The 15,801-nt window shown below is 33.1% G+C and overlaps 2 protein-coding genes and 1 non-coding gene across 5 annotated transcripts; 2 read left to right on the top strand and 1 right to left on the bottom strand.

Annotated features, from left to right (window-relative positions):
• The first annotated feature begins 752 nt into the window (after positions 1-752).
• LOC108839983 (uncharacterized) lies at positions 753-2,594 on the top strand. Of its 2 annotated transcripts, XM_018612789.2 has the most exons (8): positions 756-921; positions 1,031-1,115; positions 1,205-1,454; positions 1,540-1,593; positions 1,688-1,726; positions 1,805-1,927; positions 2,033-2,125; positions 2,224-2,594. In XM_018612789.2, the coding sequence occupies exons 1-8, from the start codon at positions 831-833 to the stop codon at positions 2,383-2,385; spliced, it is 897 nt and encodes a 298-aa protein (XP_018468291.2). In that variant the 5' UTR covers positions 756-830; the 3' UTR covers positions 2,386-2,594. The 2 variants fall into 2 exon arrangements, with proteins under 2 accessions (XP_056860411.1, XP_018468291.2); XM_057004431.1 differs by lacking the exon at positions 1,688-1,726 and having other exon boundaries at positions 753-921.
• A 647-nt stretch (positions 2,595-3,241) lies between these two features.
• Positions 3,242-3,359, top strand: LOC130508914 (U5 spliceosomal RNA). The gene has a single exon (XR_008943098.1). It is a non-coding gene; the product is annotated as a U5 spliceosomal RNA (small nuclear RNA).
• A 1,035-nt stretch (positions 3,360-4,394) lies between these two features.
• LOC108826277 (homeobox-leucine zipper protein HAT1) lies at positions 4,395-5,942 on the bottom strand. Of its 2 annotated transcripts, XM_018599665.2 has the most exons (4): positions 5,506-5,934; positions 5,120-5,421; positions 4,954-5,033; positions 4,395-4,863 (listed from the first exon to the last, which is right to left on the bottom strand). In XM_018599665.2, exons 1-4 carry the CDS (start codon positions 5,654-5,656, stop codon positions 4,578-4,580), a joined length of 819 nt encoding a protein of 272 aa, XP_018455167.1. In that variant the 5' UTR covers positions 5,657-5,934; the 3' UTR covers positions 4,395-4,577. The 2 variants fall into 2 exon arrangements, with proteins under 2 accessions (XP_018455167.1, XP_056859022.1); XM_057003042.1 differs by having other exon boundaries at positions 5,120-5,942.
• Positions 5,943-15,801: the final 9,859 nt, after the last annotated feature.

The raw sequence follows: 15,801 nt of genomic DNA, 5'->3' as shown, positions 1-15,801 counted from the left end.
ACATTGTGGTTGGTGTGAAAACAACTATTATTCATTTGCGGTTGATCATCTTCTTGGCCATACACCAACCACAATGTATAAATGCTCTTCCACTTTCTTAAGAAAATAGTATTGTGTAATTAAGTTTTCTTAATGGTAAGCTTAGTTGAGCTGGAGCTAACAAAGTAGATGATCAAAGTGTGAAAAGTGAAAACAACTTCTGCCTTCTGTTATTCATTTGCAGTTGCCTGTCGATAGTTACTTCTTATAGTAATAGCTACCTTCTCGATTTACATAGTATGAACACACAATTACATGGTTTACATCGATATTATGTTAACATTTACTACTAAAATATATTGTATGATTTATAAATTTATGAAATCTTAAAAATAAAATGTGTGTTTTATATAAATACCACAAACTCTTAGATTTATAGACTAACTAGATTTTGACATGTCCGGACGGGCATATATATATATATTTACGTTTTTTAAAAAAAAAAAAAATTATATTTGTATTTTTAATTATGTTTGTATCTTTATTTGTACAATATTTTTCTTAAATAATTAATAAAAGATTTTAATAATTATATTAAAATAGTTGGGTCACACTTATATCAGTAAGTCATATTCGTGTTTAAATAGTATTGATCGGCATTAAATAGTATTGATTGGCATTATCTGATTAATAAACAACTAAAATAAAAAGAACCAGAAACCAAAAAAAAAGAAAAAATTACCGTAGGCCTGTCTCTTTAAATATGATTGAAGCACAGCAAGATAGACTAGTCTGTACTTCGTTGTCGTCTTCCTACAAGATTAAAGGCAGTTATTTCTCTGAGTTCTTCCATGGACAAGACCTTCCAACGATCTGCTCTTCTTGTAACCTTCTTCTTCTTCATTCCTGTTTCAATCTCTGTTCCATTCATTCACTTACACGGTACTTAAAGATTTTTTTCCTTTACATTCATTTATTCAAAAAAAAAAAGAACTTCTTCCTTTTTTATCTTCTTGATCGATAATGAACCTAATGGATATGATTGAGACAGGGGTTAATGATCAATGCTCCAGTGCTGAAGCTAGGAGCTTCACACAGCTCCTTAGGAACCTCTCCAGCTCCCCTGGCTACTGCTTGTACCGACCCAACAAATTCAATTCTCTTCTTGTTTCATCCTAATCTTGCAAAAGGGCTTATCACACACACTCTCTCTGTCTTCTTGTAGAGAAATAGGAAATGGTGAACATGATTCAATGTACATGCCTCTTATGCAACAAGCGAGTATAGCGTGTGAAAAAGTTAAGCAGATGAAAGAGCTGAGTCAAGGTTACAACATTGTTGCACAGTCACAAGGAAACATGGTCGCTAGAGGTCTAATTGAGTTCTGTGACGATGCTCCTCCTGTCTTCAACTATGTGTCCTTAGGAGGACCTCATGCTGGTATCTCCATCGTTCCCCCGTGTCCTGTGGGAGCTGTAAGTTCTCTTTCTTTTCTCCTTTGTCTCTTTGTCTTAACAACAAGTCACGTTCGTAATAACAACAATAAACTTCTCTGTTTAGAGTTATCCACTTTGCCAGCTGCACGAAACAGAGGTTTACACGGACTCTGCTCAAGTACACCTTATCTCTCTCTCTTCTTCTTTTATAATCAAGATCTTAAAACATGACTAATACACCTCATTAGCAACACCTTGTAATGACTATGCAGGATCATATTGCTCCATGTGGATATATTAAACTCGCTACAGTACAAACTCTAATTCTCAAATAATTTCTTATTATAAATACCTCAATCGTGCTAAGTGTTTTGTTATCTTGTACTCAGGAAATACCAGAGTATATGGAACACTGCAAGTTTCTACCAAAGCTCAACAATGAGAGACCAAACGAGAGGAACTCCACTTATAAGGAACGTTTCACCAGCTTGCACAACTTGGTCCTTGTCATGGTGATGCCTCCTAAAACCAATTATCCTTGAACAAAATTGTTAGATCGATGATTATTAGCTCATGAGTCTTTGTCTTTTTCATTTTTTTCTCTCTCTTTATAACAGTTCGAGGGTGATACAATAGTGGTTCCTAAAGAAACTTGTTGGTTCGGATTTTACCCTGATGGAGCTACAGCACCTCTTTTGCCTCCTCAACAGGTGAAAAGCTTAAACTCATTTTCAGTTTTATTTCTTTTATTCTTATCATTATTCATTAGCCAACCACTTGTTTCTGAAAGTATGTTTTTCTTTTCCAGACAAAGCTATATACTGAGGACTGGATTGGTCTGAAAACATTGGATGATGCTGGAAAAGTGAAGTTTGTCGGTGTCCATGGAGATCACCTCGAAATGGCGCATGATGACGTTGTGAGATACGTCGTGCCTTACCTGCAAAACCAGCTTGCGTTTTCTTCTTGATGCATACTCGACCGCAATGCAATGGAAAAGAGATTGTAATCTTGATGCAGTCAGATCAACCTGAATTCATGTATAAGGCCTCAAGCTTTATTAATCTTGATGCAGATCAACCTAATTTCATGAATAAATGGAATAAAAAGAGAGTAATCTTGATGTAGACTTTTTTATTTTTAATTATTTATCATAATTAAATACTTTTCAGATTATAACCGTTAATTAGAGTGTGAATGAAAATACCTTTTAGCGATATTTAAAATAAAATAAATAACATTTCTGTTCAGTTACTTCACTGTTAACCAATCATATAAAACTTTTTACAGCCCTTTGACGTTAAAAGTGAACCAAAAGCAGAGTGAACTGTTACTCTATCATTAAATAAAAAAAAGAATTATTCTGAATTTCGTTTTTCTCTTGTCTCATTTTTTCACCTTTATTTTTCCACCACTTTACTCCACTTAATACCAATCACATCTTTAAAGTTCTATCTTAACATTTATGTCTTTCAACTCCCTTTTATCTCATATAAGACTCTATTTTCCATTCATCAATTTTATTATGATTAGAGGAAAGGAAACAATGCAGATTTGAAAATCGTTCTACATTTGGTGAAAAATATATGAGAAGAAAACTAATAATAGTAAGCATTTTGATTTCAATAGTTACGGTTTTCACTGGCTTAAAGGAAGAAATACCACTTTTATATTTAAAACCAAAACTTATTCTAGGCCCATAAAAGCCCACGAAAAGTATTTGTGGTGATCCCTTCGTTTAACAGTCCCACATCGTGAAACTGAAGCAATAAGCAGCAGAAGTTTTAGAATAAATACATATCACCCTCTCTGCCATCTAACCACGCAGCCATGTGGTGAGCACAAAGCGAACTATTCTTTCGCCTTTTACTAAAGAATACCGTGTGCTCTCCATGCCAAGTGGCATACGCCTATTTTTGGAGGGTTCCACTTTTGAATGGGCCCAACAACAGCTAGTAAAATTTGATATGCTCAACATCAAGTAATGTTTCAGTTTAAGAAAAAAGCAATTTAAATTTGTCTCGATTCAATTTTTGCATATACATATTGGTTTACCATTTCTTAGGATTTTACTTTACTACAAAATCAAGGAAGATAAGTGTTTTTCTTATATTATAGACTGAATAAACTAGACATTAGATCTTTGATTTGAACTAATGATCGAACATTCAGTCGTTAGATGGTATTGGTTCATGTCTGTTTTCTGCATACAGTGCCTCCTAATATCAGAGTCGAACGGTGGTTATGGCTAGTAAATTTTATTTTCAGAATAATGATCATCTTGTATAAATTAATACGAGAGATTAGTTCTGCTCCATGTTTATGAGACCAAGCTTTTCACTTAAGGTTTGCTCAGATCCTAGAGAGACCCAAGTAAATATTCTTCATCACGTAAGTTCCTCAAGAATCCAAGGTGGAATTCCAATAAGAATTGCATAACGAATCGAGTCTAATCGATAATCTAGCCGCTATTTGGGCTGTAAAATTCGACCTACTAAGTAGGCCCTATTAGGACCCAATAGAATTTCACCAATTAGGTAGTTTGTTCTCATTGTTCGCTGTCAGCTGATCCGGTCGCATTTAATACTGTAGGGTGGATTGGCTTTCGCACTGTCTGACCCGAATTTAAAATACTTTCCAATAATACCTAGGGGTAAACCGAATATCTTTGGGTTGAAAATTCACAAACTATAGTTTGTTAATAGTCTGTCTGAATTATTTAAATTATACTTGTTCTTATATTTTTTATTAACCTAACCTTTGAATTTTTTTTTGTACGTGCCATTCTTGAATTCATTATTGTTCTTTTTATGACATTTTAGCATGATCTTTTTCTTCTTTTTAGCATGATCTTTGTCAAACGTAAATGAAGATAGAGTCATCATTTTGTCAACATGGTAGTGCGTTTAGTGCGTTTATTACTTTATTTTAGCAAAAAAAAAAAAACATGGTCAGTGCGTTTAAAAAAGATCTGAGAAAAGTAATAAATTGTTTTCCCCATTCTTTTATATTTTGTTTGTCATCAAGAAGACAAGAACAACTAATTTAATCAAATTTAACTAGTTTTAAAATTTTAAAAAGCTTTTAAGGATACATAACGAGAGTCAATAATCTAAAAAAGTACAATGACCCACATAATGATATAACCCACAGAACCAGAAGTTAAGATCTAGAATGCTTAACATCAAAAGTTGACCCATGGGCCATTTGGAGCCACGGGTTCAAAGACACAGACCTTTGGCTGTGGTTCGATGGTCCGCCCACGCGCTCGCATGATGGACACATGAGAAGCGTGGTCGGTGGACTCATCTTACCATACAACCCCGGTGAAAGCTTTAGTGCCCTTAGTTCCGCTGCCTCTTTCTCGAGCCGTCGGTTCTCTTCGGTCAATTTCTCTACGCATCTCTTCAAATATTCGCAATCTACTTCAGTTTGCTTCAACTTTGTCCTATATTCCACACAAAAATTTGGTTGTATTTTGTTAATAAACATTTGCTATAAAAGACTTAAATGGTCATTTAATATCTTTGACTCTCACCTTGCTCTTCTGTTTTGGAACCACACTTCCACTTGTCTTGCGGTTAAACCTAGCTTCTTAGCCAAAGCCAGCTTTTGTTTCTGTATATTTACCCATAAAGTCCTTGTTAGATCAGATTTTTTTTTAATACTAGAGAATACTCTTGAGGGTGTGGATAATGACTTACGGGATTGAGAGTGTTGTGCTCCTTAAAAGTGTCTTCGAGAACAGCAGATTGATCTTTGGATAGCCTGAGCTTCTTTCTACACCCATCTCCTCCGTATTCTTCTTCTTCATCAGAGGTTCCACGTGAGGAAGATCGGTCCAGAGCGATGTCTAAGTCATCTCCGCTACCTTGCCTCTCGCTCCTCCTCTTGCCGCTCACGGTGCTCGAGATCGTGCTGTTTGGGGAAGAAACTCCCGTCTCTTCCTCCAAATCTACCGTCGACGGCAAGCTGTTCACGTCTATTTTCCTTAGAGATTGTTGATCTGCAAAGAAAAGGGAAAATGGGTCATTTTCGAGATCTGTTTGTTTCTTGGTGAAAAAAAGGTTTGTTAAAGAAAGAAACGTACCCGAGGAGGATACAAAGGTCTGGTTCCAAGGAAACATCTGGTGATTTGACATTGGTGAAGAAGTAGGTTTGAGATTCAGTTGGAGAGGATGGTGATTTTGTGCAAACCCCAAGCTCAGACTTAAACCCAAATCCTCTTTTCCCATCATCATGATATATTTATATATAACAGGCCTTGAATATTAGTTTTCCCCCAAGAGTTTCAAACTGTAAGGTTTGTAAATGAGAAATATAAAGCTTTTTGATCTTTGTGGGTAGAGATGACAAGAGAAACCTTCTTAATGCTTAATATGCCTCAAAAGCTCTGAATTTGATAGTGGATGAAGTGTAAAGCGGACAAGATCAACCTTCTACGGTTCTTATGTAGTGAGAGAGATGGAGAGATGTGAAATGGGGGATGAAGAGACGTGATTAATATAGGAGTTGAATGAGATGAAGGTTTTTCAGGTTGGCCAATTATAATCAATAATGCCCTTTTGACATCTCTATTTTTTTATCCCCAACTTGTTCCCTCTTTGTCTTCTCCTTTTCTTCTTTTACTATTATACATCATATAGGTCCTCTCTTTAGTTAACTATTTCCGCAAGACATAACCTAAAAGTTATTCCATTATGTATGGAATCCAAAGTCTAGTTTCAAATCTATAATCTACACACACATTTAATTTCAATATCATTCTATCTATATTCTTACAATTTTGTGCGAAACAAACCGGCCTATTTTTTTTTTTTGAAAAAATGTTAAATTTTATTCTTAAAAAAAGAACTTTTGTACAAGAAGATTGCTACCCTTGATTGATAAAGAAAACTAAACATTTAGCTCTAATAATATGCAAAACAATCATATTCTAGTTCCAAACCGGAGTTGCAATCCATCCTCTATCCCCTTCACTCTCTTGGATTTCAACAAGCTCAACTTGTTTCTAATACCTTTTTCTATCATCTTCTTTAAGACATTTACTGGAATCAACTTCTCTCCATGTTTTACTCTGTTCCGTTTTCGCCAAACTCCATACATAGCTGCTTGGAGAGCATAACGAAGATAGAACAACTTCTTTCGATCCATATTTTTCCCCTCTGCTATCAACTGCTAGCTGTTTGGAGAGCATAACGAAGACAGAACAACTTCTTTCAATCCATATTTCTCCCCTCTGCTATCAACTGCATAATATCAGCCCATGAACTCATAAAAGCGCTTCCCATGATCCCCATTGTAAGACTTTTCCATAATTGGACTGAATATGAGCATTCAAAGAAAAAGTGGTTTCGACTTTCACTCGCATTTTCCAAACCGGCCTATATTACGAACTCCATTTTCCTATAATCCTATTTAGCAACAAATGGTCACATTACATACATATAGGTAAACTGCTACTTAAATACATATTCTCGTACATGGAATATATATGGAGGAATTCGTGTATTGTCTTGCAGAACTCATTACTTGAGGACATCCATGCAGCCTCATTATTGCATTAATTGAGACCATGCCAATAAAGAAAAGGTTATTTTGATATACTTTCTTGTTCGAGTTGCATACTGCTTCAATAAATGCTGATATTTTTCTAATTAGTCATTTATAATCACCATATGTATATAGTTTGACTTGTATATGAACTTCTATATAAGAACTTACAAATTACCACAAACTTGCATAGGTTTTAGAAAACCACCATTCTTTCTCTCAGTGATATCATTCTTTATGTGTAATAATATCAGGTAAATTGTATTTCTTGATTTTTGTTGGTTCCAGTTTAATCTACAAAAGGTATATATAAAGGTATAAAAAAGAGAGAAGAAACTCTCAGTCAAGATCACACACGGATGAGACCAAATATCAAGGAAATAGTTGGCAATAATTTGTTGATCAAATAATACGATAAAAATGGACTAAATCAAGTGGTTGGTACAAAACACAATCCACATGAATCTGAACTCCTTCAAAGCTGTGGGCCAATCAACTGTTGTGATCCAATCATATCCATGTGGGATGTGGGATCTATCATTACATTAACACCATACTCATGGATCCAATATTAGTTGACTGTTTCTCTGGCTATGCTCATGTAAAGAATTTATATACTTTCAGAATCCATTAAAAGTGGTAATATTATAGAGCGTGATATTGAATAACAATCCTATAATAAGAAATCAGTTAAGCTACAAAACATCATAATTTTGTAATTAAAATTTTATATTTTTTTTGTTGTAAAGTAGAAATTTCTACGTAATATAAAAATGTAAACTATGATTTAAAATAAACCCCATAATCACAAAATTACTTCTGAATTACCAATGATAATACTTTTACAGGGTGTAATCTTTATTGACAATAAATATGAAAAAAAAAATTTCACTGCCGAAAGATGATGTATTAGGATTTTATGAATTAATTCGATAACTGATAGGCTAGCTCTACAGTTTTGGGCTCGAGAGGGTAACATGGGCAGGTGGGTCTACTCACGTGCCTATAGGAGACCCGAAAACACTCGACCCGGCCGTGGGTTTCCTTTTGTTTCCTCACGCGCCGACATCTTATTATTTGCGTCTACGCGCCACAATCATTTCACTTCCTTGTAATCATACGCACAGTTTTTGAAAAATAGTTTTTACAGCTAGAATTTTGTTATGGTAAATATCTTTTTTTTAACACAAAAAACCAACCATTTAGTTAGTAAATATCTATACTTTCTTTTAAACTTGTAGTAACATAAAACGCCAACCATTTTGTTAGTATCATACAGTATAATCTAAGAAAATAGAATATCAGTTCATACTTTTTTTCCTAACGGCTTTATATCAGTTCATACACAAGTAATTTTTTCTGAACCCGGACATTGTATACATGTGGCGTTTTATCTTAAAACCACAGAGTACTTTTGTTCAAAACAAAAAACACAGGGTACTCTCAACCAGTACGTATAAAAACAAAAATATTCCAGAATAATTTTTTAAGACAAACCGTATTTTCTAATGATGTAATCATTTGAGGCGTTTATATGTGTTTTGCTTTTTCGGTAGGACTAATAATTCTCGATGTTGTTAATTATGTTTGATGCATAGCTTAATTATTCTCTACAGAATTGGCTGTAGGCTAATGTCATCATTGGGGAACTTTAAATGTTTGGACCTAACTTCTCTATCATGTTTTCGAATATTATATAGTCTTTCGAACATGTAACAATTCCATTGTTTTAAGAGCATCTCCAATGTATTACTCCAAATTTTACTCCAAAATGGTGTAACTCCAAAGTGGAGTAAGGTTTTACTCCAATGTATTACTCCATTTTTTTACTCCAAAAATAATTAATAATTGTTAATAATAATATACTTATAAAAGTTTACCAATTAACCTCAACTATTTTATGTTTGCAAAAATACCTTAAAATATATTTTATTAAATTAAATATTTATTATTAAAAAGTACAAGAAATCATAAAAATAGAATAAAACATAATATATAAATTAGTTCAATAATGAGCATTAGAATATTTTTCCCACAAATGATCAACTAATGCATTTCGTAATGAAAAATGAGCTTCTTTCTTTGATATTCCTAAATCGAACAAATTTTTTTTGAAATCAGACATTTTCATCTTCTGCAGTTTCGACCTCTGGAAGTGGAGTTTCTCTTACAACTTCGATTTGCCAGATTATTAAATCACTTATTTTATGTTATTTTTATTTTATATTATTTATGTTTTTTAGTTATGTTATGCATTTTGTATTAAATTATTAAAATATTAAAATATCTTGTTTTTATGTTATTTTGTTATTTTAAAATATTGTTTAAGTAAGAAATAAAAAGATTAAAAGTTTAAAAGACCATTTCATAAATAAAAAAAGTTTAACTCCAAAATGGAGTAATGTGTAAGATTACTCCATAAATGGAGTAACCCTAGCCATTACTCCATTTTTGAGTTAAAAATAGAGTGGGGTTGGAGAATATTTTACTCCAAAATGATATTTAGAGAAGAAAATGGAGTAGGGTTGGAGATGCCCTAAGTTTATTCTACTGCAAAAAAATACTCATTGGCATCTAAGTAATGAGCAATAAAGAAGGCTAGCAATAATGAGCAATAAAAATAAATAAAATAAAATAAAGAAGGCTAGCAATAAAAATAAAATAATTTCACGTAAATGTTTTATTAATTCTTGATCGATATATTCTATATATTATTTTAACGAATCAAATGCTGTGAATATTACTGTTATACCTGCGTAATTATTGAGATTCTAGTATCGACATGATTAGTCTTATAAAAGATTAAGTAATGGTTTGGAATCTATGTTTTCTTTAAAAATATGAGATGGTGAAGTAGAGAATATGAAGAAGCTTTTTTTTTTTTCCATCTGAAAATATATTATTAAACAGTAAACAAAATACAGGATCCAAACCGGCCCAAACGAAACCCAAACCGGGTACACAAACAAGCCCACGAAACGAAAAAACTCCAAGCCCAAATGGAAAACCCGAGACCTAAGCCCGCCACCGCACACCGCAACGCACACCTCTACGTGTTCAACCGCGGCAGCACAGAAGACGCGTGGCAGAAGAAAGCTTTGTCATCTCGATCGGGTGGAGATCGCCAACGGGACCGAGAACCAAGACCTTCGCCGGAAACACAATCACCAACTCCTTTCCCAGTTGAAAGTCGACGCTGTAAACTCCGACATAGAACCACCGGAAACCTCCGGGACAAATCACCAGGACCACCGAATCCACCCCCAACGACAATATTAGGGATATAGGATTCGGAGTCAGATATCACCGGCCCGAGCCTAAGATAGCTTCAATCAAAGAGATCGAAGGCGAATCCTATCCCAGCCACCACCACAGTAAAGAAACCCTTTGACACACAGCTCGAACACTTTCCCGAGAAGCAGAAGTCGACAACCACCACCGACAAAGATACGGCAGGGTCCCAGAGTCAAACGCCGGCCATCCATCAAGTGGAAGATGTGATGCCGGAGACGAAAAAGAACCGATGAGGAGAGAACTATAACCACCTCATCCTTCCGGAGCCAATTACAAAAAAAAAAAAGGGGAGCCGATTGTTCCTTCCCCGCCGATAAAGACATGCAAAAGAAAAAGGAAGAAAAACTAAGCGAAGCCAGACCGGCGGTGGCTATAGGAGCCAAACCGCCGGCCGGAAACCGAAGAAACGCGGTGGCTTTCTTGAGAGAGGTGAGAGCGTTTAAATCAAGAGAGAGAAAGCCTGTCCCATTAGAGAATATGAAGAAGCTTCAAGGAATGCTTGTAATAAAAAAGGACCAAGTTGGCTCGTGCGATATAGCCACCCATGTGGAACCGACGTGGCGCACACATTCCTAAACGAACCACACCACCCATGACAGCAAAGCACACGTGCGCTCTTGAGTCTTGTCCACCCACACGTGCATTCCTGGCCAAATATTCCTATGCTCTTCTTCGTTGTCCTAATCAACGGTCAAATATCCTCCCGTCTACTTGTTCATTCTATACGCAGAAGAATACATATAATATATATATATATATATATATATTTTTGTCAACATACATATAATATATTTATTTTTTAAAACTGGAAATAAATTGATTTTCTGAGAAACAAATTGGTAAATATTCTCGTCATGCTTGCAAGTTTAGATATTTGTAAAAAAAGAAGAAGATATTTAGAAGAGTATATATACGTTTAACAATTATAGTCTATAGATGAAAAATGAAACTATACTACTTTTACAATTGCAAATGAAATTTCTTTATATTTTTCATGTTGACAATTTCAAAATACAATTTTTTTTGTTTATAAATGATACTTCATCTGTTTTAATTTATATTAGTTGTTGTTCTATACTTAAAAATTTGTTTCATTTTAAATGTCGTTTATATTTTTAATGTACATGTTTGTCAATTTTTCATTCTTATTTCATTAATTTTTTTTTTTTTTAACTAGGATGTTCAAGGCCCGAAGGCCCATAATCACCCTAGGCCTGGAGCCAGCCTTTGCTGATACCTTTAAATGGCGTAAAGTACTCCATGGCCATGCTGTGACATTCGATATGGCCGGTATTCGTACCCGCGTCCCCTTAAATGGTGGACTTTGCAAGACGGTCATTACCTTCATTAATTATCTAATACAAATAAAATAATACATTAATAAAAATATAATAGACTATTAGTTTTTTTTTTTTTTTAAATATGTGTGAAACAACTTTAACGACTACATATAGAATGAGATGGAGAGAATAATGTATTTCATATCTGCAAATGTGCAAAGTATAAATGTATCACTGATACTGATAACACTTTCTTAATATAATGTTCAAATGAGAAGGTTTTATTAAAAGATAACTTTATATTTATAATTACAATGAGACGAATTCATTTCTGGCTGTAAATGAGAAAGCTTCTCCAAGTGCTGGGAAAACACTGAGGAAAGCAGCATAATCACATAATATCAACCCTCTAACTCATAGTATTAAAATATAATTACAAAACATAATCTTGACACTATAGCAAATTTTGTAGGAGATTAAGAGTATAAAAGTCATCTTCTAGTGCTAGATGACTATGTTGGTTTCCAAAAGGTAGATCCATGCTGATCATATGAACCTCGAACAACACATTTACAACTGCAACACTGGCTACAGCTCAAACCATCACACTTAGACTCATTTCTATTATTAAATGCCTTCTTCCTTGGAAAAATACTTTATGTTAGCTTATAATAAGATTGTAAGCATAATTTGTTTTGAACACAACTGTCTAACTATACTGTCGAGTATTGTATAATAATGTTGTATTACAGTATAAAATTATTTACTTTTACCAGATGATTCCTCATTTTATTTAACCAATTAACGTTCAAAAGGTTCGAACTTTGGCTAAGACCAAAAGGTGGAATATATTTGAAAGTCTGGAAAAATCTACTAATTTAACTCCTGTGTTTTATTATTTTTCTTATACATGGGTTGAGCTGTTTGTCATGTGATTGATTCATCGGTTGAATATCTTTGGGCTATAATGCGAGACACGTGCAATTATATATACAGACTCATTTTACCTTCACTATACACTAAATATCAATTGCTTTTACACTATGAAATGGGTTTCGAATCCTAGAAAAAACAGAATCATACAAATTAATTTAGAAAATGCTTATAAAAGATCTGCAACATGATTTAAGGAATATCATCAAACATTGATTCGATAAGACGGTTTAAGTGATACAGTTAGACTTGAATTCTTATAAGACAAGTAAAATTGTCAGTTATAAAATTGTTTACAATATTTCTCATAGTTTGTAATGCATAATTATCCAATTTAAAAAACAAACAATAATCCAATTAAATGGGGTTCAACGTATAACGTTACTACAAGACAAAGGTAATAAATCAAATTAAATAGTTACATATAAGCAGAGCCGTGCCTGACTTTTTTTAGGTTAGAAGCATAGAATTTATTTTGGCCCTTTATTTGTTTTAATATAAATTTTTTACCTCAAATAACTGATAAAAACAAAAGATAACTAGATTAGGACCCGCCCTAAAGGGCGGAAATTGACAAAGCAATTAATAATATATGGTATATATAATATGTGTATAAAATATTATATTTATTTTGTGTAACATTTATATATATACATATTAGACATATATATAATATTTTATTAAATATATAAAGAATTTAATAGTGTTATAATTTGTGTTGTACTTGTTATTAGTTTGTATTTAATCTTCTTTCATTTTTAGTATACTAATTTGCTTTGTCACACTTTTTACCTTTTAACTTATACACATAGTTATGCTTTTTTCAAAAAAAAACTTATACACATAGTCTCGTAAAATGTAATATATAAAAAACATATTTAAAAAATCTACTGACCATATGCCACCATTATTTGGTTGTATCTTCCAAAAAAAATCATGTTCTTGCATAAATGTGTATGTTGTGATATGATGTAGGTGAAGAGTAAATATATGGAAGTAAAGTTAATGATACGAACATGAGCCTATGTTGGTCTATGCCACAATTATTTGGTTTTTGGAAGATCAATGAGCATAAGCATACACGGTCTTTGTATGCTTACGTTGTAAATGAGTAGGATATTTTTTCTCTTATGTCTGGAATGATATGGAACTCGTTGATTTAAGAGTGGTTCAGTTTTATATGATTTAATTATATTAAGAGATAACCAAAAAAATTATAAAAGTGTTACTGGTTAGGTTTAACTAATCTATGTTGGTTAAGATTTGGTTTAATTTAAGTTGGTAGGTTGCATTGTATAGGAGGTATGATATATTCTAGCAACAACTATGAAAGAGTCTAAAATTTAAATGAGAACTTCAAATAGTAGATAATCCCTAAATTAATAGATTAGATACAAAAAGAAGGTGCAAAGCTACTCGAACTTGGAATTTGAACAGTAGTAACAGTTAATTCAACCACTGAACCATAGGAAACTTTACAAAAATTGGCCCCAAAAAAATATTTAGTCCAAATGGCCCCAAAACCAATGTTTGATCTGATTCCTATCAGGCACGGCCCTGCATATAAGCTTATATGTGTGTGACATATATACCCTTCGTAAGCATTTTCTAAAACAAAGATAGCTATTGTTCCAAAGATCGAGTTCATTAAATAAAAATACGAATACAACTTAAATTCTTTTATAGGGCATACTTTTTTTTTTAACGTTTAGGAACTAAATAGAGCTGATCGACTGATCGTGTTATAAGATGATTAAAGAAAGCAGTTCAAAGCAGCAGACTCAGTCACTTCACATGATGACATTACACCACATTTATATAGAAAATTTATTATTCCAATGCATAAACTAATGGGTTTGATTATAATTTTGGGTTAAGTTTTTAATACTCTTTTGCAAACTTGGTGTTCGTGAAAACAAAATGCCAAGTTCAAAAATGCAAATGAAGATATATTGGGTAAGAGAAAGAGCAGTCAACACAATATGGAGATGAATACAGATGTTTCTATATATCTCTAGCGATAAGAATGTAAGCGTTCTTCATAAGTTCTTCATAATTGTACACCATTTATTCACTTACCATTAGTCTCTCAGAAGTATTATTTTGATATTTGTATAAGTTCTTTATAATTGTACACCATTTATTCATAAAATTTCAAGTTTTCTGTACCCATCACTAACAAAAGGAGAGTGTGCCCTTAATCTACTAAAATCCTGATAACTCTCTGTCTCCTATGTAGTTGTCAACTCAGTGACAAAAAAAAATGTATGTCAACAAAAATTTTCTTTCTAGATAATTAATATGATTTTGTCTTTGGTATTTCATTAAGCATCTTGAAGGTCCTCATCAATACTAGAAAGTTTTAGCCATAAGAATCTTATCAAGCTCAAGCGTATCAACCCAAAAACATGCCCAGTACATTCTAACTTCTCAAGTCAAGATCTTAAAAAACTAAACCATTGATCAGTAAAACCAGTTATAATATATGACGCATGTTTTGTTTCCAAAAAGAATACATAAACATTCTCAGATATAATTTAGATAGACAGCTTCTGTTCGGAACAATTTCCTTAAAACTTGTTTCATCGCAGCTATTATGAGCCTTTAGGATACATGGACCAAAGGAATTGATTACAATTTTGAACTTGTGTTCTCTAGTGCTTTTTATTGAGAATACATGTATATGGTTTAAAGATGGCCACACCATCATTTTGAAAAATAAATATAAAACCATAATTTATGGTTTCTAAATAATAAAACTCGTCGAACAACGACATGATTCTGCATTTTTTTGCCACTAAATCATTTATCTCCTGAAGAAACAATCTACGTGTAGTCACTATATATGTTTGGTCACTACATGGAATGATAATTGGAGCCTAATTCATCCCAACTGAACTTTGATATTTTAGTTGGGACGAAGGGTACTAATGAAATATAGCGTTAGACCCTAGTCCACTTGTTGGCAGGGTAAGGAATCATTTGTGCGTTGTGTTGTTTGTTGGTGGTTGAAAAGAAATACATCTCTACAATGACTGTGTGTGACGTAGATAATGGCTCATGATTTAGACTAATCATGGTTTAACTACCTTTATATAACTAAGTATTTCATTTTATAGTAATAGGTTTTTGCCAAAACCAGTTAGATGAGCAAGCAAGTAATCAGTCCGTGTAAACCATCAGCGTACACAAATGGCATGTGAACATACTTAACTTTGCATTTGTTTTAGGTTTGGATTCAATAACATCTGAATTTGATAATCCCATTCTATTCTTTTATTAAATGGAATTTGATATGAACATTATATACGATTTATTTTAGGTGT

This window comes from Raphanus sativus, chromosome 2, assembly GCF_000801105.2.
Source record: "Raphanus sativus cultivar WK10039 chromosome 2, ASM80110v3, whole genome shotgun sequence".
Classification (NCBI taxonomy): Eukaryota; Viridiplantae; Streptophyta; class Magnoliopsida; order Brassicales; family Brassicaceae; genus Raphanus; species Raphanus sativus.
This window is presented reverse-complemented; position numbering and strand designations above follow the sequence as displayed.

Coding starts and splice junctions, on each gene's coding strand:
- LOC108826277 (XM_057003042.1), bottom strand. CDS start 5,656: ATGATGATGGGAAAAGAGGATTTGGGTTTAAGTCTGAGCTTGGGGTTT. Junction 5,034..5,119: donor AGCACAACACTCTCAATCCC/GTAAGTCATTAT, acceptor GTAAATATACAG/AAACAAAAGCTGGCTTTGGC. Junction 4,864..4,953: donor TTCCAAAACAGAAGAGCAAG/GTGAGAGTCAAA, acceptor TGTGGAATATAG/GACAAAGTTGAAGCAAACTG.
- LOC108839983 (XM_018612789.2), top strand. CDS start 831: ATGGACAAGACCTTCCAACGATCTGCTCTTCTTGTAACCTTCTTCTTC. Junction 1,455..1,539: donor CCCCGTGTCCTGTGGGAGCT/GTAAGTTCTCTT, acceptor TTCTCTGTTTAG/AGTTATCCACTTTGCCAGCT. Junction 2,126..2,223: donor CTCTTTTGCCTCCTCAACAG/GTGAAAAGCTTA, acceptor TTTCTTTTCCAG/ACAAAGCTATATACTGAGGA.